This window comes from Bufo bufo, chromosome 1 (genome assembly GCF_905171765.1).
Source record: "Bufo bufo chromosome 1, aBufBuf1.1, whole genome shotgun sequence".
Classification (NCBI taxonomy): Eukaryota; Metazoa; Chordata; class Amphibia; order Anura; family Bufonidae; genus Bufo; species Bufo bufo.
This window is the reverse complement of record NC_053389.1, coordinates 87842998-87869969: the sequence shown is the minus strand read 5'-3', so window position 1 is coordinate 87869969 and position 26972 is coordinate 87842998. Positions and strand designations below refer to the sequence as shown.

Genomic DNA, 26972 nt, shown 5'->3' with positions numbered 1-26972 from the left:
GTTTGGGTTAGGTGTTCTGTAGATTTTATTATTTTCCCTTATAACATGGTTATAAGGGAAAATAATAACATTCTTAATACAGAATGCTTAGTAAAATAGGGATGGAGAGGTTAAAAAAAATTATTTAACTCGCCTCATCCACTTGTTCGCGCAGCCCAGCTTCTCTTCTGTCTTTTTCTTTGATGACCAGGAGGAAAAGGACCTGTGGTGACATCACTGTGCTCATCACATGGTCCGTCACATGACCCATCACCACAGACCATGTGATGAGCACAGTGACGTCACCACAGGTCCTTTTTCCAATATAGAGCATGCTGCGATTTTCACGCAACGCACAAGTGATGCGTGAAAATCACCGCTCATGTGCACAGCCCCATAGAACTGAATGGGACCGGTTCAGTTCACCTCATGCATTGCACCCGCGAGGAAATCTCGCCCGTGTGAAAGAGGCCTAAGTCTCAAGTGTGTGGCCACCTTTAGTGTCTTTTTCTTTGCATCATATTATTTCCTGCAGTCTTTGCTTAATAATTGAGGTATAAATATGCTGGCTTTAGCATTTTACTGCAGCATTTTACTTTAAACAGGTCCAGATAGTCTTTATACCTTTCCTTTAATCCAGCATCTAGGAGTTGCCATTTTATCATATGAATGGATGCAAATCTTGAGCAAAACCAGCTGCGTAATGAATATTATCATGCAGGCCATAGTGCAATAAAGTGGTTGTACCATAAAATGTGCCATAATGATGTGCCTTGTTATCATAGTCAATGCTTATCTCAGTCCTCCAGCCTTCTAACCATTGCACAAATTAGTGTCAAATTAACGAAGGTGATGAACTAATGGAAATGTTTTTATGCCGTTCATACAGTATTTGGTATATGACTTCAGTCCTCTTGTCATTTACTCCTATTAATCTACAGTCTGTCCACAAATGCGAGGGATGAAGTTTTCCGGTACATAGTCAATATTTCTTAGATTTTTATGTAACTTATTTTGTGCTTGGTTTACAATACACTATTAATTTCTGATAAACTTGTACCCCATCTCAGCTTGTGGCATCATTACTAATATTTATGGGTCTCTTGAAATCAGCAGCCATCTTTGGGTAAACTCCCAGTGCAGTCCCAGTCATTGTACAAGGAAATAAGGTGATAGAATAAGTATCGCTCCATAGCTTTTGATGTAGGGAGTAGCTGTTTCTTTAGTCTGAGGGATCCAAGCTTTTTATGCCGAAATTCAAAGTTTTATTCTTGATGCATAAAGATAATGTAACTTTAAAGCATCTTCATTCTTTTTGTCTTTGTAATGGATGCAGCAAATTCAGAAAGGGGGCAGGTGCTTTTTAAAGGGGTTGTTAATCTTCTGGGGGTCTTTTGGCAGATCCCACCTTTTGGCCAGACCTGTGGAGGGAAACATACTTACCTGCCCCCGCTGTTTGAAGAGTCTACAGCAATCTGGTGAGCACCGCGGCCCCCTGACAGCCTATCATGCACAGCGCTGTACATTGTATAGTGGTTGTGCTTGGTATTGCAGCCCAGACCCATACTCTTGCATCTGACTGAGCTGCAAACAGGTCATGTGACTGATGAACGTGATGTCACTGGCCAGGGAGGAGGCCGGGCAAAAACAGGTCAAGCATGTAAAAACCACATGCTTTACATATATTTGCTGCTTGACCTAAAAATGCTTTGAAAAACAGGCAGTTTGTGGTAAACGGTGTGCAGTTGTTGCTGCATAATTCCCTGCCACATGACCAAATCACTACATGTACATAGTCCGTGTCCAGTCAGTGCCGACAATGGGCAGGGACATACCTATAGAGAATGGTAACTTCCAGTTGTCAATTTACTCATACATTTGAAGAAGGAATAACAGAGAAACGGCTCAATGCAGATTTCTAGGAAAAGATGCTCTAGAATTACATCATGTAGAATGCGAGGATTTAATAAAAGGTATCAGGAGAGCCGACAGGTCATATTAGCTCATATTTCTAGGGGCAAATGATGAAAGCAATAGTGCAGTGATGGCTAACCTCCGGCACTGCAGCTGTAGTGAAACCACGACTCCCAGCATGCTCCTTTCATTTCTATGGAGTTTTGAGAATAGCCAAACAAGTGTACATCTTGGGAGTCATACAGTCAGGTCCATAAATATTGGGACATCGACACAATTCTAACATTTTTGGCTCTATACACCACCACAATGGATTTGAAATGAAACAAACAATGCTTTAACTGCAGACTGTCAGCTTTAATTTGAGGGTATTTACATCCAAATCAGGTGAACAGTGTAGGAATTACAACAGTTTGCATATGTGTCTCACACTTGTTAAGGGACCAAAAGTAATAGGACATAATAATAATCATAAATCAAACTTTAACTTTTTAATACTTGGTTGCAAATCCTTTGCAGTCAATTACAGCCTGAAGTCTGGAACGCATAGACATCACCAGACGCTGGGTTTCATCCCTGGTGATGCTCTGCCAGGCCTCTACTGCAACTGTCTTCAGTTCCTGCTTGTTCTTGGGGCATTTTCCCTTCAGTTTTGTCTTTAGCAAGTGAAATGCATGCTCAATCGGATTTAGGTCAGGTGATTGACTTGGCCATTGCATAATATTCCACTTCTTTCCCTTAAAAAACTCTTTGGTTTCTTTTGCAGTATGCTTTGGGTCATTGTCCATCTGCACTGTGAAGCGCCGCCCAATGAGTTCTTTATTTACAAATGCCTAAGTAGGCAGAAAAACCTATCTTGGCCCAAGTCAAATTAATACTTCACTTTTATTCGGTATTCATTAAAAACTAGATGTGTGCATGGAACGCAAATTACTTATTGTACAGACCATTGAAACAAAAAAGTTGCTAGGGTATTAAAAACATAGTCACCAGACCACTGTTAATGGTGTTGGCTTAGTGAGTTTGGAGGGGACGTGCACAATCCCTAACTTCAAAAGTAGAGGGGGCAGATGTTTGCCCTGCCACGTCTGCAGATATTACCTATGGCTTCGTCTAATTGCCTTGTTTATCAAGACTGCTGCATGTATACTGGTGTAAGACTTGGATCATGAAACCACCAGGCAACTAGAGATACTAACTGTCTACTGACAGTTAGTACAGACGTGGACTACACAGCTATATCTCCTATAAATGCCAACTGATTGTGATATCAATAATGAAGCCGTAATCCATCCGGACTACTGGTGAATTTTAAACAGTGGAAAAGTGACCGCATGTTAAAACCTAACACTGCCCCCCAACATGTTTTGCCAGTAACACTGGCTTCCTCAGGGGTAATTGGCAGCAATCTAATGAGTTCTGAAGCATTTGGCTGAATATGAGCAGATAATATTGCCTGAAACACTTCAGAATTCATCCTTCTGCTTTTGTCAGCAGTCACATCATCAATAAAAACAAGAGAACCAGTTCCATTGGCAGCCATATATGCCCACGCCATGACACTACCACCACCATGCTTCACTGATGAGGTGGTATGCTTAGGATCATGAGCAGTTCCGCAGTTCCTTTCCTTCTCCATACTCTTCTCTTCTCATCACTCTGGTACCAGTGGATCCTGGTCTCATCTGTCCATAAGATGATGTTCCAGAACTGTGAAGGCTTTTTTAGATGTCATTTGGCAAACTCTAATCTGGCCTTCCTGTTTTTGAGGCTCACCAATGGTTTACATCTTGTGGTGAACCCTCTGTATTCACTCTGGTGAAGTCTTCTCTTGATTGTTGACTTTGACACACATACACCTACCTCCTGGAGAGTGTTCTTAATCTGGCCAACTGTTGTTAAGGGTGTTTTCTTCACCAGGGAAAGAATTCGGTTATCCACCACAGTTATTTTCCATGGTCTTTTGGTGTTGCTGAGCTCACCGGTGCGTTCCTTCTTTTTAAGAATGTTCCAAAAGGTTGTTTTGGCCACGCCAAAAACTGCTATCTCTCTGATGGGTTTGTTTTGTTTTTTCAGCCTAATGATGGCTTGCTTCACTGATAGTGACAGCTCTTTGGATCTGATCTTGAGAGTTGACAGCAACAGATTCCAAATGCAAAATAGCATGCTTGAAATTAAGTTTGGACCTTTTATCTGCTCATTGTTATTGGGATAATGAGGGAATAACACACACCTGGCCATGGAACAGCTGAGAAGCCAATTGTCCCATTACTTTTGGTCCCTTAACAAGTGGGAGGCACATATGCAAACTGTTGTAATTCCTACACCGTTCACCTGATTTGGATGTAAATACCCTCAAATTAAAGCTGACAGTCTGCAGTTAAAGCACATCTTGTTTGTTTCATTTCAAATCCATTGTGGTGGTGTATAGAGCCAAACATTTTAGAATTGTGTTTTGTCCCAATATTTATGGACCTGACTGTAGTTTTACCACAGCTGGAGCCATCACAGCAATAGTGTATCACCATGTATGGCAGATACAGGGTAAAGGGTTAACAGAAGACTTCACAGCGTTATGGGTGCTAAGAAACTTGCCATTCATATTCACACCCACTAGATGATAACAGCCTTTTAATAAATATCGAGCCTTTTAAAAATAGACTGACTTCATAAAACCGTGGCCCGGTTATCCCAGCGCACACACATAAAATCCTCCCTCCATGTTGTAGTGTTTATGATTTTTTTAATAGGTTTGTTCAGCTACATACATATTTCATAGCACTCCCCAGGACATTTACGAGACTTTTTGAATTATTGAAACGTCCATTATTCCCTGAGTGTTTTTTTTTCCAACACCAAACAAGCATACAGGGTACCTCTAGTATAGTCTGACATACACACGAATGATTGGGGCCATTAAACACAACCCACTAGGACTTATCTATATTCTAACTCTATGTCCGGAGCCACTGTAACAAAGATTACAATTCCCTAGTGCTCATGAATGGATTACTACAGTAATGTTATCCTGTGTTTTCCATACCTGCTTGTGCCACTCTGTGAGCATGGACATATTTCATGTGAAACCCTATAGATGAGAATTGTACCATACTTCATCATGGGAAGTCATTGGAGACTGCAAATTTGCTTCCATGTATACGGATACCCTTCTGTCCTCAATGGCAAAACCCAATGTAATAGTGGGCTCATTGTATTTTAATTTTTTTACTTGAGCCCTCATCTTTTTTATGTACATCACTGCACATGAATAAGCAGGTTTAATTCTGCTTGTTTTTGAGCTAAGGCTGTCCTAACAGCCTTACGGGTTATTGTTGGCACTGTCCCATCAGAGACCTTACTTGAAGCCACAGTGCAAAATTTGGAACAGCCCCCACACCAACGATGGGCCACTTATGATGGTTATGTCAGGGTCCTGAACGACTCTCTACCCTCTATACAGTAGCTACAGTACACTACTGTGTCTCCTGGCCAGAGGGACCATTATATGAGAAAGCTGCCGTTTTAGCTGATAGTATATTATTTAATGATTTGACATTTACTTTGCACTGCCAGTTTATTTATTTTTATTTTTTTTAAATTTTATGATCCTTCATGTTTCTTAGGCTACTTTCACACTAGTGTTTTTGCTGGATCCGTTCTGATAATAAAACTGTCTGCATCCGTTATGAACGGATCCAGTTGTATTATCTTTAAAATAGTGAAGACGGATCCGTCATGAACACCATTGAAAGTCAATGGGGAACAGATCCGTTTGTTTATTTTGTCAGAGAAAATGGATCCGTCCCCATTGACACATCCGCACCACATCAGGGACAGAACGCTGCTTGCAGCGTTATTCTGTCAGTGATGCAGAAGCAACCAAATGGAACAGATTGCATTCTGGTGCATTCCGTTTCATTCAGTTCAGTTTTGTCCCCATTGACAATGAATGGAGACAAAACTGAAGTGTTTTCCCCCCGTTATTGAGATCCTTTGACGGATCTCAATAGCGGAAGGGGAAACCGCAAGTGTGACAGTAGCCTTACTTGGTTGAAGTCGTTCCCTGTATTGCTGGATGTTTCTCCTGCCGTATTAAGATGAATGAAACTTTATTACTGATGTCACTATTTGGCTTAATTATTTTTGTTGAAAATCAGGTCTATTAGGCTAATGCACACAACACGGACACACTGTCAGTTTTTCATGGCCATTTTACATCAGTGTGTGCATCCATTTTCTGGCTGTGTGTCCGTTTTTAATGTCCGTTTCTCATCAATTTTTTTATGTCCGTTAAAAACGGAAATGAAAAATTTATGAATTTGACCCACCCTTCTGAGAACACTCGGTAGGACGGTAGGCCCCCAGCTAAAATAATGTCCCCCATACTGTAGGATTTTTTTAATTTATTTTTTGCTGCCTCCAGCTTTAATAATGCCCTCATGTAGGCCCCAAGCTAAATAAATGTCCCCCACAGTGTATATATTTTTTTTATAGTGTCCCCAGCCTTTATAATGCCCCCATGTAGGGCCCCATCTTAAATAATAATAGTGTGTTTTTTTTTATTTTTTTAGGGCCCCCAGCTTTATAATGTCCCCTATAGTTTATATAATGTCCCCATAGTGTCCCGCAGCCAAAAACTAAACAACAAACACTCACCTTATCCACTTGCTCGCGCTGCAGCAGTCTCTCTTCACAGAACGGGACCTGCCAAAGGTGCACAATTACATCACTGCGCACTCTCACGTGGTTACGTCACCACGCAGATCGCAGTTCCTTCGGCAGGTCTTGCTGAATGAAGAGAGAAGAGACTGCCGCACCGCAAGCAAGTGGATGGGGTGAGTTTTTTTTTTAACCTCTAATGGCCTGTTTACCCGTTTTTAACGGCCGTTAGACGGGTGCACTCCTTTCAATCGACCGTTAAAAACGGTCCCGTTGATTTCAGTGGTGTCTGTCTGGCCGTGAAATTTTTGGATGGACGCTATTCACTGGCCGTTAAAAGAACGGCCATTTGAATAGCCCCATAGACTTTCACTGGTGCTAAAAATGACCGTGTAACATGTAGCCTTACAGATAGGAACTCCCTTTTTTTTTTTTATTTAAAGGGAACCTATCTTAAAAATGCAATTCAGTCAGCAGGCACCATGTTTTAGAGAAAACTGAGCTGAACAGATGAATATCTATGGGTTGTATTTCATTACTTTTCATTAGTGATCTCTGCTCACTCTGGTCTTAGGAGTCATGTGGGCGGTAGTATTTAGTGATTGACAGCCTTCACTGTAGCATACATAGATAGCTGTCAATCAGTAAATAGGACCGCCCACTGGACTCCTCAGCGTACAATTGGAATGAATGAATTGCTCATTATACTGATTCTATAAACTATATATCTATCTGCTCAGCTCTTCCTGTTCTATACTACGCATAGATTGAACTTCATCTTTATTGATACTTGTAAATGTTGGTAGTGTCGGTGATACATGTATGTAATGTTATATAAGTCCCTTTCAGCTCTTGCTCTGTTAATATCAGATGTGAAATATTTTAGTAGTTTACCAAGCTTGCACCAACCCAGCTTGTTTCTACTTATCATAGACTATAACAGATTACTACATACTAGCATCTAATTGCTGCGCGTCCTGCACCTCTAACATCCTGTGTTTAGCACCAGTGTTACGCTCTCTACATCTGATATACAACTGGTTTTGTCGCATCCGGGTATGAATATTCTCCATGGTAGGTACACAATAAAGACCTTTCTGTGGTTTATAAGGTATATTACCTTATAAAGTGCCTTGTATTAACTTTCTCTACATGATAAATGCCGTTTGCTGAAGTGAGACAACCCCTTTAATGAGCCCTACAATGGCAAATATCAGCAGAAAGGAGGGATCAGCATTTTCAATGTCAGCATGCTGACACTAAGTTGCTGTCAGAGTTGCTGCTGGCATCAGCTTGTCTACTATTTACAAATGAAATTGTAATACATAGTCAACCAGGCATGTTTTTGGGAAGGGAAGAGTAAGCTGTCCGCCATCTGTGGCCAATCTGAGTGACATAATCACACTCCCATCATCCACCATTTACTATCATGCTACTTACAATGCCTCTTATGTATATTTATTTTATTCCTATAACACAAACATATTCTGCAGCTCTACACAGTGGTTTTCATCACTCACTGCCCCCACTGGGACACAGAAACAAATTTCCACATGAACCTATCAGTACGGGTGTAGGAAGAACCCATTGTACTTGGAGGAGACCCACATAAAGATGGGAAGAACATACAAACCCCATGCATATGTTGCCTTTGACTGGATTCAGTCCAGGACCACAGCTCCGCAACGCAACAGTGCTAACCTGCTGCTGGCCCTGGGAGAGCTTTAATAGAAAACATGAATTCTTTGCTCACCAATTAGCGAATTATTTTCCATTAGTAAAGAAAGATTTGGTTAACCGAAGAATAATTAGAAAATTGCTGCTAATCCAAACAAATTTGCAAACAAGGGTTCAGCACAGGCTAGCAGAACTGCCGCCTGTAACTTGAAATTCCAACACCAGGTACAGTAGGATGTTTCATTTTGTAATGGAAAAAAAAAAAATTAAAAAATTTTGCAGACTTTGCTTACGCCCCGAGTTTCAGTGATGTAAAATTTCAAGAAGATTGGATAATATTTAGAGGTTGCACACTTTGATTTGTTTTGTAAAAGTAGGCAAAAAATAAGATTTTTCAAAGTTGATTACTTTTATTGGGAAAACTAGAAATCACAAACTTAAAATAATATTAAAACTAGACACTAAGATTAATAGGTAGTATGATATGGAAAAAAAAAAGGATAACCATATATTGATCACTCGCATAAATCAAGAAAAAGGAAGAAGTGAATAGTGATCTGGAGTATTTAAGACGTAACTTTTACTTCTGATACATTAAAAGATATATTCCTCAAAATACATGAAAGATAAAACGTGTATGTGAATACAGTTTTCCACAATCCCGCACTCAGGGGATTTATTGGAAACAGAAACAACCGTGTCCACACTTATACATTCAGTGTGAGACACTGTAAGGTAACAAGAGCCGGTATGCACTAGCACCTTAGGTACACAAATGTAAGGTAACAATGGTCGATATGCACTAGCACCTTAGGTACACAATTAAACAATGAAGAGACAAAATATGACAGTGTATACTTAATGCACGGCGGCATCAAAAAAGCTACAAAGATTTGGTGCCAAAAAACACCATGCAAGTTAGTGCACAGCAGCACCTGTATCAAAAAAGGTGCACGGCGGCACCAATGAAACCTAGTGTTCTAACCTACAGATGATGGAATCTTCAGACACCTTCGTTTTGAGGTTTCTTGGAAGGGTAGTCCGGTTTGGAAGTCCTGAAAATAAGAGGGAGTCACAGGAAGGTGATCTTATATGTCCCTGGATGACCCTATGGGGCCCTACAATAACCCTGTTTGTCTATCCACGGAGTATCCCACTAATTGGGCCCCCGTCCGGAACCTAACCCTGGAATTGCGTTCCCTGTTTTGCCCTGAGTAGATCCAGACATGCACGTTTCTGAGGCGGAAACAATCCTCTAATCAGGAGAACATAAAAAGCGGGCTATAAGTAATTTACTTGCTGGAGAAGATATCCACCAGCAAGTACTTGCTGGAAAAGTTATCTGCCAGCAAATACAAAACCACTGGGAAAGGTAATTCCTGGTGCAGTAAAGTGCACAGATGGGTGCCAAAGAGGGAAAAGGGAAGAGGGGCAGATAGAGGACCCCCTCTCCTAATTGCGGTTTACAATTAACGCCGCAGGCATGGATGTTACCTACTGTCATACACTGTATACTCTCATATTTTGTCTCTTCATTGTTTAATTGTGTACCTAAGGTGCTAGTGCATATCGGCCATTGTTACCTTACATTTGTGTACCTAAGGTGCTAGTGCATACCGGCTCTTGTTACCTTACAGTGTCTCACACTGAATGTATAAGTGTGGACACGGTTGTTTCTGTTTCCAATAAATCCCCTGAGTGCGGGATTGTGGAAAACTGTATTCACATACACATTTGATCTTTCATGTATTTTGAGAGATATATCTTTTAATGTATCAGAAGTAAAAGTTACGTCTTAAATACTCCAGATCACTATTCACTTCTTCTTTTTTCTTAGGTAGTATGATAGGCAAAACATGTGTCATATTAATCAACTTTGAATGATGCAATCCCTTCTTTTGTTAGCTTGGTGACGACTTTTCTGTGATGCTCAATTACCCTCAACAAGATTAGTGCAGAAGTAGGTTACGTAAAGAATGGCATGGAAAAACAGTAAAGCCCCTAACTAGAGCTTAACTCAGAAAATAACTAGATAACCTACAAAGAGACACTGAGAACTATTAAGCTAAAAAATATAATTTTATTGAGCATATAGTTAAAAACATATACAAAGAGATGACGAACAAGTGCAGAAATAGTGCAGTACAATCCTGGGAGAGTTTATCCAGTATAACAGAGTAATAGTGTAAGTGACCAAAGATATAGATGCCTGTATATAGAAAAAGCTCCTGTACAAAAAATACACTTGAGAAGAGTCCACAATGCAAATGAGTGCATTCAATATAAAAGTGCAAGTGCGTATAATCAATTGTAAGTAGGGGGCAAAAGGTATAAACCCTCAGGTGTGGCTCTTTCCAAATGTATAGTTGTATCTATACAGCTACATGTAACAAACAGTAAAGTGCATGTGCAAGCTGTAGGAGATAAAAGATGAATGACATGACCAAAAACGATTCAAAAAAGGCAAAGAACCGCAACAAAGATGGTAGAACATGCGGTCCAAACAAAACAAAGTCACATACCGTATATAGAAGTAACAGGTCCACAGGAAGACTGCACACCCCGACGCGCGTTTCGATTTGAAACCTTCCTCTTAGCAACTGTGAGAGCACTTTTTGACGTCTGCATCTGGGTAAGTGCTCAGAAGCTGTAGATATCCAAATCATTCTTTGGAGTCCATCGACTTACAATTGCCTCGTGCAAAACATATATGAAGCTGACAATATGTGCAACCCGTTTCATTCCTTTCAATTCTCGTTGAGGAATATTCAACTGTTTAGTAAAGAGGACAATTTTAAGTGCATATATTGCCTTTGCCATCCACCTTGCTTGATGCAGAACCCCTGGGATCCTGAAACTGAAGTCGTTTTTAGACCAACCTCCTAGGTACAGGAGTGAGAGTAGTAATAAAAGTGATCAATGTGTGCAACCCCTAAATATTATCCAATCTTCTTGAAATTTGGCTTGTATATCTTTTACATCACTCGACTCGGGGCATAACCTCGGGGCATAAGCAAAGTCATATGAAAATCACATCTTTGGAAAAATGAAACACCCTAAGGTACAGGGCTCAGTCACAGCTTTTTGTTCTTTTTTTTTTCTTTTTTTATATTTCCAGAGAAAACATACTTTTTTCTGTTTCCCTCTGCTGGGATAATTCATGTTTCTGGATAAAAAAAAGGGAACGAGAAAAGGGAACAGTGTTCAAGTTATAGACTGTCAAAATGTATGTTCTACTAGACAGATTCAAAGACATTTTGGCATAGGAATAATAATTCAAATTGTAATTTAAAATAAATCACTGCTGTGCATCTACTTTTTACAATCTGAGAGAAGCTGTTGTAGGTAAGTGCATTCATATTGTTCACAATTACCCAATATCTCAATACATTAAATTTGCACAAAGGAGGAGGGGATTTACCAAGAATTCTGGTTTCAATAATTCTTAAAATACGTCTTTTCAACTCTTTGGGTTTATGTATGCAATTTTTTTGACATTTTGCATTTTTACTCCAGTTTTGAAAAGTGTGCATGGTTAGCATGCCAAGCTGATTTCAGTCAGATTTAAAGGCTATGTACACCTTTGGGGCAATTTTTTTTATTAGTGCATTGCACTCATTATGAGCTAAAAATATATTTATTTTCAATTGGCTTTATTAAAATATGGAGTCCTTTTTTTGTTCAGAGCTGAGATGCTCTATTAGCAGCATCTGAATTTTCTCTCTTTTCAGTCAGGCAGGGAGCTGACTGGACACTTTATCTCTGCTCTCAGACAAACACTCATCAAAGCTCAATCCTTATCTTACTGATAAGAATGTGGCTTAAATAAGTAATTTAGAGATAAGGGTAAGTGAAATTAGGATGCACACAGCTATAAAAACTGTCAACCCTTTGTGAGAGAACGTCTCAATATTTTTAATAAAGACCATTTGGAAAAAAGATTTTTAGCCAGCAATAATAAAAAAAAAATTGTCCACAAGGGCATACATAGCCTTTAACTTTTTTTAAATTCTTGCAATATTACTCCAGGGGTAACGTAGAAAATGGAGTAATCTCAAGACAGATTAGAACTTCTTTCACACTGTCAGTGTTTGATCATTTCCATCAGTGATTGTGAGCGACCAAAAACACAGAACAAGTGCAAATCTTTCTATTCTACCTTATCTGTGTATAGGCTCTGCTTCTAGTTTGGGCTCACAATCACTGTGTGAAAGCAACTTTAAAGCTCCTTTACACTGCTTGGTCTCCACTGACAATCGCCTGCTTGTCAGTGGAGGAGACCGCTGCATTTACATGCAGAGATCTCTTCCACAGTATGGGGAGAAGCAATTGCTAACGCCATCACTCATCTCCATACAGAATGATTGTTTGCCAGCAGTAGAGCCTGATTAGATGCCACGCTCTGCTGCTGGCAAATGATGATTTAGGTGACGCCCGTTCATCAGGTAATCGGCAATACCTTTACACCGGCAGATCATTACTAACGAGCGTTCATACGAATGCTTGTTAGCTATTATCTGGCTGATGCTGGACCAGTGTAAAGGGGCCTCTAGACTTACAGATGCACCCAATTTATTAAACTTTGTCCCAAATTGCGGCAATGCAGACTTCTGCAAAAACTGACTTTTGAAATGCTCCTCAAGCTAAACCTCTCCCAAAGTGTCCCCTTCAAAGTAGACCCACGATCTCTCAATAGTGAGCAGTATTCCAGTTTCCAAAACACAGAAGAACATTTACATTTGGAATGGAATGTAAAATGTCTACTCCAAAAACAAGAGCAGAATCTACTAAGGATCCTTAAAGACAACCTTTCATGTTGAAAATGCAGCCCAATATGCCATCAGTATATTAGAGCATGACCCAAGTAGAATGATATATAGTTTTATGGGCAAAGAGGATAACTTTTTATTGCTATAGAACTCTGCTCAGGAGTCCAGTGGGTGGGCCTTATCTGTGATTTCACATCTCTGTATGCTAATTATTAAGACCACCTACTGGAGTCCTGAGTACAGAATGAGCAGGGATTTCAGTCAGTTACAATAATATGTTATACTGAATCAAATCACACGATCCAATATATTAATCTGCCCAGCTCCTCCTACTCTGATGTCAGTAGATTGGACTGCATTATCATGGTGATAGAATCCCTTTAAAATCTCTCTTGTGTATTTCCTAGAATTGAGATATTCTCTTACTCTTCCAAGATCAGTCCATGATAAAATAACTGACCAGTTGTAAATGATTAGAAGACAATAATAACATGTACATATAAAATGTTCAGTAGGTTGGCCATAGTCATGTTACATAACCACTGTAAGAAAGGTCACTGACCAGCAGTTTGCACCACCTCTGACCTCCACTAACATGCATGTGAAAATTTGGCCGTAGGTGCACACTGACGCTTATGGTGGCAGGTGGGAATTAGTGACTGAGATATCCTTGGTACAAGGGTCAGACAGCAAAAATGTGCCAGTAGCACAAAGGTTAAGAAATGACAAGCTCAGGTTCTTGTCTACAAATGCTCGCAGTTTAGGGAATAAGATCAATGAACTTGAGGCTATAATGGCATCTGAGAATATAGATTTAGTGGCTGTTACTGAGACGTGGTTCAATGGGAGGAATGACTGGGATATAACAATACCAGGGTTCTCTCTATACAGGAAAGACAGAGAAGGCAAGAAGCGGGAGGGGTGGCCCTGTATGTGAAAGATAGCATGAAATCTAATTTGATACAAGTTAGAGAGACCAATTTAGAGTCAGTTTGGGTTACCTTGCAGCTTGATAATCATAAGGTAACTCGTGTAGGTGTGATATATAGACCACCTAGCCAAGTCAAAGAATTAGATGATCTACTAGTTGAGGAACTAGCTAAAATGACATTGAAGGGGGAAGTTATCATTATGGGAGACTTTAATCTTCCTGATGTTAACTGGAAAACCAAAAAAGCTAGTTCTGCCAGGAGTACAGATATTCTAAATTCCCTACTGGGATTAACTCTACAGCAAGTAGTTGAGGAGCCAACCCGGAAGGAGGCCATTTTAGATTTAGTATTCACAAATGGGAATTTGGTATCTGATATTACTGTAGGGGAAAGCTTGGGATCTAGTGATCACCAGTCAGTGTGGTGTACTATAAGTACAGTGACTGAGTCACACCACACAAAAACAAAAGTTTTAGATTTTAGAAAAACTGACCTTTCTTAAATTAGATTAGTGGTATACGAGTCCCTATCAGATTGGAACAGTTTCAATGGAGTCCAGGAGAAATGGGACTACTTAAAAGTGGCACTATTGAAGGCAACAGAAAATTGCATTAGGCTTGTCAGTAAAAGGAAGAGACCACTGTGGTACTCAGCAGAAGTGGCCAAGATCATTAAAGACTAAAAGATAGCATTTAGTAATTATAAAAAAATAGAGTATTACAGGCAAATTTATAAGATTAGGCAGAGAGAGGCCAAACAAGTTATAAGAGCTTCTAAAGCACAGGCAGAAGAGAAATTAGCTTAGTCAGTGAAAAAAGGCGATAAGACATTCTTTAGATACATAAATGAAAAAAGGAAACTAAAACAAGGAATTACCAAATTAAAAACAAAAGAAGGAAGGTATATTGAAGAAGATAAAGAACTAGCTGACTGCCTCAATGAATACTTCTGTTCAGTTTTTACAAAGGAAAATAAAGAAAAAGGACCTCAGTTAGGAAAGAAGACTAATGAATCTTTTGATGCATGTGTCTTTACAGAGGAAGAGGTTCTAAGTCAGCTGTCTAAAATTAATACAAATAAGTCACAGGGGCCTGATGGGATACACCTAAAGCTATTAAAAGAGCTCAGCGGCGAACTAGCAAAACCATTAACAGATTTATTTAACCAATCACTGGCAACAGGAGTCGTCCCAGAAGATTGGAAATTGGCAAATGTTGTGCCCATTCACAAGAAAGGTAGTAGGGAGAAATCGGGCAACTATAGCCCAGTAAGCCTGACATCAATAGTGGGGAAATTAATGGAAACCATACTTAAGGAGAGGATTGTGGAACATCTAAAATCCCATGGATTGACAGATGAAAAACAGCATGGGTTTACTTCAGGGAGATCATGTCAAACTAATCTTATTGATTTTTTTGATTGGGGGACTAAAATAATAGATGGCGGAGGTGCAGTAGACATCGCTTATCTGGACCTTAGTAAGGCTTTTGATACTGTCCCACATAGAAGGCTTATCAATAAATTGCAGTCTTTGTGCGTGAACTCCCATATTGTTGAATAAATTAGGCAGTGGCTGAGGGACAGACAACAGAGGGTTGTAGTTAATGGAGTATATTCAGACCATGGTCTTGTTACCAGTGGGGTACCTCAGGGATCTGTTCTGGGACCCATATTGTTTAATATCTTTATCAGCAAAATTGCAGAAGGCCTCGATGGTAAGGTGTGTCTTTTTTGCTGATGACACAAAGATTTGTAACAGGGTTGATGTTTCTGGAGGGATACACCAAATAGAAAAGGATTTAGGAAAACTAGAGTAATGGTAAAAAATCTGGCAACTAAAAGTTAATGTTGATAAATGCAAGATAATGCACCTGGGGCATAAAAACCCAAGAGCAGAATATAAAATCAGTGATACAGTCCTAACCTCAGTATCTGAGGAAAGGGATTTAGGGGTCATTATTTCAGAAGACTTAAAGGTAGGCAGACAATGTCCTAGAGCAGCAGGAAATGCTAGCAGAATGCTTGGGTGTATAGGGAGAGGCATTACCAGTAGAAAGAAGGAGGTGCTCATGCCGCTCTACAGAGCACTAGTGAGACCTCATTTGGAGTATTGTGCGCAGTACTGGAGACCATATCTCCAGAAGGATATTGATACTTTGGAGAGAGTTCAGAGAAGACCTACTAAACTAGTACATGGATTGCAGGATTAAACTTACCAGGAAAGATTAAAGGACCTTAACATGTATAGCTTGGAAGAAAGACGAGACAGAGGGGATATGATAGAAACTTTTAAATACATAAAGGGAATGAACAAGGTAAAAGAGGAGAGAATATTTAAAAGAAGAAAAACTGCTACAAGAGGACATAGTTTTAAATTAGAGGGGCAAAGGTTAAAAAGTAATATCAGGAAGCATTACTTTACTGAGAGAGTAGTGGATGCATGGAATAGCCTTCCTGCAGAAGTGGTAGCTGCAAATACAGTGAAGGAGTTTAAGCATGCATGGGATAGGCATAAGGCCATCCTTTATATAAGATAGGGCCAAGGGCTATTCATAGTATTCGGTATATTGGGCAGACTAGATGGGCCAAATGGTTTTTATCTGCCGACACATTCTATGTTTCTATGTACAGGGTGGGCCATTTATATGGATACACCTTAATAAAATGGGAATGGTTGGTGATATTAACTTCCTGTTTGTGGCACATTAGTATATGTGAGGGGGGAAACTTTTCAAGATGGGTGGTGACCATGGCGGCCATTTTGAATCCAACTTTTGTTTTTTCAATAGGAAGAGGGTCATGTGACACATCAAACTTATTGGGAATTTCACACGAAAAACAATGGTGTGCTTGGTTTTAACGTAACTTTATTCTTTCATGAGTTATTTACAAGTTTCTCTTTGTTTTCAGCCATTGACATGTCGCCGAGGTTAACACGTGAGGAGCGGATAGAAATTGTGTTGATGTCTGGTGAATGCAGTAACCGGGTCATTGCAGCAGATTTCAATGCAAGACACCCTACAATACCACCCATCTCCCATGCTACAGTTAGCAAACTGCTTGCTAAGTTTCGTGAATCTGGTTCAGTGTTGGATTTGCCAAAATGTGGACGCATGAAATCTGTCTCTAATGAAGAAACATCAGTGGCTGTCCTAGCTTCATTCAGCAAGAGCCCACAGCGTAGCATTCGCCGCATGTCACTGGAGAGTGCCATTAGTCGAACATCCCTTCGGCGGATATTAGCTACTCACAAATGGCACCCTTAAAAACTCCAGCTACTGCAGCATCTCAACGAGGATGACCCAGATCGGCGCACTGAATTTGCAGAATGGGCAAAACAAAAATTGGAACAGGACCCTCAGTTTACGCAGAAGATTTTGTTCAGTGATGAGGCAAACTTTTGTGTGAATGGTGAAGTTAACAAACAAAACCACCGCTATTGGTCTGACACTAACCCACATTGGATAGATCCCTCCAAGACTGTTGGAACAAAAAAATTGATGGTATGGTGTGGTATATGGGGTACAAAGGTAGTGGGGCCATTCTTCATCAATGGAAACCTCAAGGCCACTCGATATGCAAAATTGCTACATGATGATGTGTTTCCCTCTTTATGCACTGAAGCTGGCACGTTCCCTGAGTTTTTCCAGCAAGATGGTGCACCACCACATTATGGGTGTCAGGTCCGAGCATTCCTAGATGAACAGTTTCCTGGAAAGTGGATTGGTCGTCGTGGGCCAGTTGAATTTGCCCCAAGGTCTCCCAATCTGACCCCCTTAGACTTTTATCTTTGGGGTCATCTGAAGGCAATTGTCTATGCTGTGAAGATACGAGATGTGCAGCACCTGAAACTACGGATACTGGAAGCCTGTGCTAGCATTTCTCCTGCGGTGTTGCTATCAGTGTGTGAAGAGTGGGAGAAGAGGGTTGCATTGACAATCCAACACAATGGGCAGCACATTGAACACATTTTATAAGTGGTCAGAAACTTGTAAATAACTCATGAAAGAATAAAGTTACGTTGAAACCAAGCACACCATTGTTTTTCTTGTGAAAATTCCCAATAAGTTTGATGTGTCACATGACCCTCTTCCTATTGAAAGAACACAAGTTGGCTTCAAAATGGCCGACTTCAAAATGTCCGCCATGGTCACCACCCATCTTGAAAATTTCCCCCCTTACATATACTAATGTGCCACAAACAGGAAGTTAATATCACCAACCATTCCCATTTTATTAAGGTGTATCCATATAAATGGCCCACCCTGTATATCTGGCAGCCTCTATAGATAGGAAATCAATGGTGTAACAATTTGGGTGCATATAGAAACTTGGAAATGGGTCAAACACTTTTCCAGCGTTAGAAGCACATTGATCAATAACTGCTCCTCACTTTCGAGGCTCCTTCAACAATGCAGTTGGGCTCCTCAGATGGACTTCATAGCAGTTGCTTTGTAGTAGGTCCATCCTTGCATTAGATTGGCAACATCAGAATCTAACAACATTGTAGGTCTAAGACAGGGTCCGCAATTGCATCCATTAAATGGTCTCCGCTAGTAACAATCAAAGGGGCAAATAAGTATAAAGTGCCCCTTCCTACCTTTAAGTTGGAAGCTGGCATCATGTCTTCTGTTTCTAACACGCCATTGTGCTTTGTGACATATCCAAATAGTGACCCATGAACCCCACTGACTTATAATTGGGTCCATCACAATGGAGGAAAATCCTGAAGTGCATGTGTCCTAAACTCAGCAACTAGATTATTGCAAGGAAGCATCACAAAGTCACCTGAGCTTTACCCAGCCAGTTAGCATCCCTGCCAGGGATTTATTGCCGCAGAGGTTTACCTAGTATTGAGACTATAAATCTGAGACTGCATTTATACTTTCAGCAACATATTTTTTCCAGGATCTGCTTTGCTTTTATGATAAGCTCAGAAGACGCTTAAAGGAACCAGAACATATGACTGTCAATTACTCCCCAATTCAGGAGCCCATAAAATGTAATTTGCAATTGCTTTCCATTTCAGAATGGTTTCAGTACATTAGTTTAAGGTATAATTAGATTAAATTGTTAAATTGTTTACAGTCATTTGCCTGTTGACGGCACCTTTATAGCATCCGGATGTTGTAATTAGAATTGGGTAGAGGAAAAGCAGATTGACCACTCAGAAGCACATAATATCTTCCACTTCTTAATTAGGGGAGATTACTGTTTTATGCCTTCCGTCTCGGTGTAGCCTTCAAATATTATAGCCTGTGGTAATATACTTTAAATGTAGCTTGGCGTCGGCATAACATTATGGCTCTGGTTAAGTTGGAATTGGTCTCAATTCATTTCATGTAAGGTGTATTTTTTCTTAGTGTGGCCATCAAATGGATCTATATTTTTTCAGACCAGGAGTAGGGGTCCCAACTGGTTGTGTGATAATGTAAGGACTGCCTTTAGGTTTGGAAAGTAAACTTTCCTTTGGGTTGTTTCACTTTTCTAGTACTATAGTTCGAGCAACTCCTACTCTGCCATATTCTTCTGCAAGTGGGTACTGACCTTTTTTTTTCTACAGGCAAAATTGTGGCAATATAAACAACATAAAAAGCAAGATCATTGAAACTTCTCAGAATCTATACTAAAATAATTGGTTTCTGTCATTAGACATGGAATTCTAGTAAGTCCACTTAGACCTGGGCCGACATTTGTTTCCTTGTTCTTACTGCTCTGTAGTGTAATAATTTGCAGGTTACACAACAGTTATAGTTTGTATGAATGCCCTCTCACACAGTGTTGGTTTGGACAGGCAGTATGTTGCTTGGATTGGGACTGTTGAAGAGTGATGTGGGGATGGAGATGAAGCATTTTGTGGTGAATACACTGAGTGGGGGCTGGGGCATATTCTGGTAAATTAAGTGGGCATTAGTAGGCCAGCCCATTTCAGTTAAGCTCCACCCAGGCTATACCCACTTTTGAAGTGCTGGGTGTTGCATAAAAGGTGCATGTGCAAAAATCTGCTACTTTTTGACAACCTTTATGCCTCATGGGGGGTTGATAAATTCCTCCCATTGTCTATATAAGGCAAAAATGATTAGATGATGCCTTGCCCTCATTCTCATAGAATTGTGCATGTATTCTGCTGTGGAATGAATGACTTGGAAAACTAATAAGGTGAAATAGTACGTAAAACTAACCTGGCCGCAGTGTTAATTTTGACAACCATTTCTGGAAGTTTTTGATTGGTTTACTACTGCCCACTAATCATTTGCACCCTAATACACATTTCTCCAGTAATTAGCTATAATATCACCCCTGTTTCTTATAACCTTATAACTTTTTCATTAAAATAAGATCACCCGCTTTATTTCTGTTGCATATAAAGCGTCAACATATTCTGAAGCGCCGTACAGGGCATATTATCACTTATATGAGTTTCTTCCTTTAATTTTCCTATCTTATACACTCATTCATGCCAATATTATAGTGATCTAATAACATATCAGTATGTTTCTGAAGTGTAGAGGAAACCCATGCAAACCCATGGAGAAAATACAAACTGCGTGCATATGTTATCCTTGGGTGGATTAGAACCCAGAGCCCCAGTGCTGTAAGCCACCTTGCTGCCCATTTAAATTATTTTTCAGAAGCCTCTCTTTAAGGTGCTTCTAAAAAAAGGTTCATAAACTGGTGGAGAAGCTTCAGAACTTGATGCAGATGTTGACAATGTCAGCGAATTTCATTGCTGAAATAATAAAGAAGAAATATAACCCCAGACACAAACTGGAAAGAGGAGGTTTACGTTCTTTGGCAATAACCATTAGAGCCTAGGGAGTGCTGCTGTCTGTGAGCAGTGACACCAGCTTTTTTCCAAAAGTGGCTCCACTGAACCTAAATAGTCATTAACATCATAGTATAATGATATCAATAAAGAAGTTTTGCCATTAATGATGTGGTAACCCAACACTGGAGGAATACCAGTTATTAATAAGGTTTACCATAGATCTGGGACATATATTGACATTCAGTAATGCTTCTGTGTATTGATACAGTTTTTCTCCTTTCTGCAGACCCTGGATGGACGTATCGTGGTTCAGGGGCACATCAGGATGTCTTCTCTTACCCTGAAGGACATCCAGTACACTGATGCCGGAGAATACTTCTGTGTTGCCAGCAACACCATCGGCCAGGACACCCGAGCTATGTACTTTGAAGTGCAGTGTAAGACCTCTTGTTTTTTTTTAGCCCAGAATACTAATAGATTTATATTATACTATCCCAACGTTCAGATTTGTTTTCCGCCATAACAATTACATTGGTCTAGTACAGTTATTCATAAACTTGGGTACGTTACCCATTTATTTTATTTTTTTACACCGCATTACACAATTATTAAAAAAGGACATTTAAATTAACTTTAAGCAGTTTTCTGGAACCACTATGGTTTTTGACAGATATGCTCATACAGTTGCTTGCCTCATGTACATCTTTCACATACTTTTTCAATTTGGACTCTCCTGACCCGTATTAACCATACTCTCAAATCACTCAGGTTGGTTTCCATCCTTTATGTAGCACTTCCTGTTGTATCCAACCAAACCTATGATGCACTTCTCCTTTCTCTGCCACAGCTCCAGCACCGCCCCTAACATTGCCCAGCTAGTTTATAGTGTCTCCCACCTGACTACTAACACGCCCTTATTACTGCCCCTGTTGTTGCTTTGACATCACAGGAAATAAGAAAGCTGTATGGACTGTGAGCACAGACCAGAACGGAGAATAGGTGCAAAAATAATAAATGAAATACCTTACAAAATTACCATACAGTAAATGATAATTTTAAAGGGATGTTGATGCAAATCGAAAAACCCTTGATCAACATATGCAGATATACAAAAGGATATCAATGGGTCCCATATATCTAGAAAGAAACTAAATAAAAAAAAGTGCCAAAAATCACAATTTTATTAGAATCAGTTAAAAAAAAAATGAAAGGGGGGGTGGGGGAACCTGACCTAGCAGGTCACGGTAATGGCTGTCACAACCCTAATCAATAGGTAAGTACATAGTAAAGATGCAAAAAAAAAGAAAAGAAAATATAGAAAAACAATGGCTATGAATAGTGTAGAGAAAAGGGGAGAAAGGGGGAACTCCTCAATGGGATGATTTTCCCTATAGAAACCCTGTTTCTCCCCTAGCCCGGAGACAACTCCTAATGGTGGAGCCTCTCCGTCCTCGTACCTATCCTAGTTTGCCCTAGTAGGCCCTAATCTTTAAGGTTTTTCCCTTTTACCCCAACGCGTTTCCCCCAACTTGGGTTCCTCAGGGGGTCCGTATGGAAAGGATGGAGGGGCCAGAAGTTTTTATACACCAAAGATGCTAGACTACATAAAGAGACTGGCTATATTGATATATACAAAAGGGAAGCCCAAGGTATATCACATGTGGTTCCAGGCGATCAGGATAAAGCAACACCACATGTGGAGGTCCCCATTTGTTTGGCCAGGTCTCAGAGGGCGCATGATTCACTTGAATGGGTCCACAATCTGGAGCTGCGGTGCGGATCGGAGGCATGGAAGCACTACGGAGTGCTTCTGTAGTGTTTCTGTCCGTGCCTCTGCACCACAAAAAAATAGAACATGTTCTAAATTTTTGCGGTGCGGACGGATCACGGACCCATTCAAGTTGAATGGGTCTCGATTCGTCCCGGCTGCCGCACGGATGTTGCCTGTGCATTGGTGACCGCAAATTGCGGTCCCCAATGCATGGAACGGCTGCACAACAGCAGTGTGCATGAAGCCTAATTGGGAAAATTTTCCAGTGATTTTATTGGGTAAAGTAAGTACTTTCTGATAAGCAGTTTTGAGTAATGAATAAGAAAGTTTGGAGAGCACTGGTCTAGGAGATAGGTCCCCTCTGCCCTATGGGGGCAGAGTGGATTATGCCAAAACTTTAATTTAAGAACTCTGTCAGTCATGAACCTGAGGAAAACTATTTCTTATAGCAGAGACACAGGTGCAGGCCCTGAGGGGACAGGACATTTCACAGGAATTCCCTTTGGTGTCCCATGATTCCCTGTGTCATACACCGCGCCTTCAGACCCTGCACTAAGCACGACACCAGAGTATTATACAGGGGTGTACATAGTAGTCACTGGGCCCCATAGCAAGAATCTAAATTGGGCCCCCATGCCTCATTCATAGCCCCTCCTACTACCCGTTCTTGGATAGCAGTGTACTGATATGTGAGGTATGAGGTAAAAATTACAGCTCGTACCTCACATATCAGGACACTGCTGGATGTACTATATATATATATATATATATATATATATACACACCATACCTCACATATCAGTACACTGCTGGGTATACTACATACCTGTGTCCACTGCATCTATTATACTCCATAACAGATGCAGTGTGTGTGTGTATATATGGGTTGTGTCTGGCAAGGCAGGTATTTTCCTCCCAGCATGTGCGGGAGGAAAATACTGGACCGGAGTTTAAGTGCCGGTCTCGGTTTTGGCAGCACCTGGCTGTCCTTAAATAGGCAGCTGGGCTCAGCAGAGATGTTTTTGGGATCTGAGGCTTTGTGCCGTGCTGGAGGGCTGAGAACCGCATGCTGGGGAAACAGGCCCCCTAAAGCCTGCTAATGGACAACTGGAGGCAGAACTGCCAGCAAGGTGACTTGTGTTATAGTGTTATATGAACTTTCAATTGTGTGTGAATTAACACCAAGACTGCAAAGTTATGTGCTGTTTTGTGCAATTGCCTCAAGTGTGAATAAACACTGACGTTTTGAGTTGCTTGTCTTTTACCTCTGTACTGCGCCCGCTTACCCTATCTACCAGAGCGAAACCCCACAATGGATGGAGGATGCGAGCATGAGCAGTGAGGCTGGCATGAATTCCGATATTTTTGGTTTCTGCATTTTTCAGGCACGGTTGTATGTCATACATTAAACTGGCTGTATTACAACCAGTGCCCCACGACAAAATGGAGGCTGTTGTGAAGGCCCTCATGGAGGCTAATCTGCAGCAGTGAGAGACAAACCTGCAGCAACGCGAGGCTAATAAGCAGCAGGAGACTAACCAGTTGCTGCTACAACACGTGATGGCTTTGCAGACAGCAGGAGCAACCCCGAGCATCCACGATGCCCGGAAAGCATATTCCTAAGATGACCCCCGCAGACGACATCGAAACCTACCTGGCGATGTATGAGAAAGTGGCCATCTGGGAAAAGCTACCCTGGGATCAGTGGGCTGAGGTCGTCGCTCCATTCCGGGCGTCTGATTCCCAGCGGGTGTATTTCGACTTGCCGGACGATCAAGCGGCCGACTACCAAAAAGTAAAGGGTGAGATTTTGGCAAGACTGGTGGTGATTGTGTTGCTCCGGGCCCAGCGGGTACATCAGTGGGGGTTTAAGCCGGCTGAGCCTGTGAGGACCCAGTATTATGACTTACTCCACCTCTTGCAAAAGTGGATACAGCCTGATGTACTGAGTCCCACGGCTATTCTGGATAGACTATTGGCTGATATGTTCTGTAGGGCCCTGCCATCCCCTCTCCAGCACTGGATCGACCAGGTGTCTCCTGGCAACACCCTAGAAATGGTGGAGCACTACGAGGCTACTAAGACTGTTACAGGGGTTCTTTTGGGAGGGGGGCAGACAAACCCCATAAATCTCCATCACAGACCCGGCGACTTGTACCAACCAAACCCACCCGGGGTGTATCCTCTATGGACCTGGCTCAGATAGTCTGCTGGCGGTGTCAGGAGCCGGGTCATGTAAGAGCTGACTGTCCCCATCAGGTGGAACCCATGGATACTAACTATGGCTACCGTCAGTCGCTATATGCCAGGAAGCTGTGTGCACCAGGTACCCCAAAAACTCTAAACCACCTGTGCCAGGTGGAGGTAGGAGACACTCCAGCGCAGGCTCTGCTGGACTTAGGGAGTCTGGTGTCCCTAGTAATGGCTCCCCTGGTACGGTCAGCGGAGTATACTGGCCGGAATGTCGGGGTCATATGCATCAATGGAGACTTAAAAGACTATCTCACCGCCCTGGTGTCTCTAACCACAGGGGCTGGCAGATGGACTCACGAAGTGGCAGTTGCCCTAAATTTACACTACGAACTTATAATATGGAGAGACTTCCCGGGCTTCCTGGCACTGTGGCCTGCTATGAGAGTGACTGATACCCTGAGATAGGGGTAACCCCAGCAGAGTGGCCCGGCTCAGGGGGGAGACCATAACTCTGGGAACCTGAGACCGAAGGGCCAGCGGTAGGTGTGACCACCACTTCGGTGGCAGAGGGAGAGACAACCGGGTGTGATGGAGGGGGACACCGGGTCCTGAATTGGCAGAATTCAATGTCTCCGGGGATAATTTTGGTACCGCCCAACGTCGGGACCCAATCCTATCCCGCGCCTGGCAAAATGTGTTAATAGTAGATGGTGAACCTCAACAACCTGGGGCAGAGTCAGTGTTTCCCCATTTTGTGGTTCATCAAGATATGTTGTATTGGGTAAACCAACTATGGGGTGAGCCTATTGAACAGTTGGTGGTCCCCAAGGCTTATCGCAAGCTTGTGTTACATCTAGCCCACCAACATGTTCTTGGGGGTCACCTGGGGCTGCAGAAAACTCAGGATCGTATTCTACAGCGGTTTTACTGACCCAGCTTATTCAAAGAAGTGGAAGAGTTTTGTAAGTCTTGCCCGACCTGCCAGATAACTAGCCCCCAGCCACATTTCCATAGTCCCCTAGTACCTCTCCCGATTATCGAAGTACCGTTTGACCAAATAGTTATGGACCTCATAAGCCCAGTACCGAAGTCCGCCAGAGGGCATCAACACATCTTAGTCATTCTAGACTACGCCACTCGGAACCCGGAGGCGGTGCCACTGCGACATACCTTGGCCAAACTCATAGCTAAGGAGTTAATGGAAATGTTTTCCCGAGTGGGACTATCTAAAGAGGTTCTGACCGACCAAGGGACCCCTTTTATGTCCAAGGTGATGAGGGAACTCTAAGTTGCTGCACATAAAACAACAGCGGACGTCCGTTTACCATCCGCAAATGGACGGTCTGGTAGAACGGTTTAACCAAACATTAAAAAATATGCTGAAAAATGTAGTGTCTAAAGATGGTAAGGACTGGGACCTCCTTCTACCCTATCTCATGTTCGCAGTGCGAGAGGTACTCTACTGGGTTCTCGCCCTTCGAACTGCTATATGGCAGACACCCTCGCGGTCTCTTGGACGTGGCCAAAGAGGTGTGGGAACAACAACCCACTCCACATAAAAGTGTAATTGAGTACGCTACCCAGATGCAAGATCGGATACAGTGTAGCCTATTGTTAGGTAGCATATGGAGGCAGCTCAGCGAGCCCAGAGTCGAGTCTATAATCGGCAGGCTCTGTTTCGGATCTTTTACCCGGGTGATCGGGTTTTGGTTCTGGTGCCGACCGTGGACAGTAAGTTCCTGGCTAGGTGACAGGGGCCCTACGAGGTACTCGAGAAAATTGGAGATGTAAACTACAAGGTACACCAGCCAGGGCGGCGAAAGCTGGGTCAGGCTTACCATGTAAATTTACTCAAACCATGGAAAGATAGGGAAACCTGTACAGAAGACAGCCCGCGGCCGGGTTTTCTAGAAGAAGAGGTACCTGCCCGTCTGTCTGATGCAAGAGAGGCGGCTGGCACAGTAAAAATTGCTGACAGCCTCTCCTCTAAACAGACTCAGGAGGCCAGGGAGTTCGTTTGTCGGAACATGTTATGTTCTCAGACCTCCCTGGACGCACTTTATAATCCAGCATGACATTGTCACTGAGCCTCAGGCAAAAGTCTGATTAAAACCATACTGGGTACCCGAGGCTCGGCGACAAGCCATATCGGAGGAGGTGCAGTTAATGTTGCAGCTAGACGTCATTGAGGAGTCAAAAGGTGAATAGGCCAGTGCTATTGTATTGATACCCAAGCCGGACGGGACGTTGCGGTTTTGTAACGACTTTCGAAAACTTTGATGCGTATCCCATGGCCTGGGTGGATGAGC

General features: G+C 41.7%; 1 protein-coding gene across 5 annotated transcripts in view; it reads left to right on the top strand.

Annotated features, from left to right (window-relative positions):
* Nucleotides 1-26972, top strand: part of NCAM1 (neural cell adhesion molecule 1) — a 393444-nt gene that overhangs the window by 291066 nt on the left and 75406 nt on the right. For all 5 annotated transcript variants that reach the window (XM_040426883.1, XM_040426916.1, XM_040426902.1 and 2 more), the window contains exon 9: nt 20986-21136. In XM_040426883.1, coding sequence (XP_040282817.1) covers nt 20986-21136 — 151 coding nt within the window. The remainder of the gene's footprint in view (nt 1-20985; nt 21137-26972) is intronic.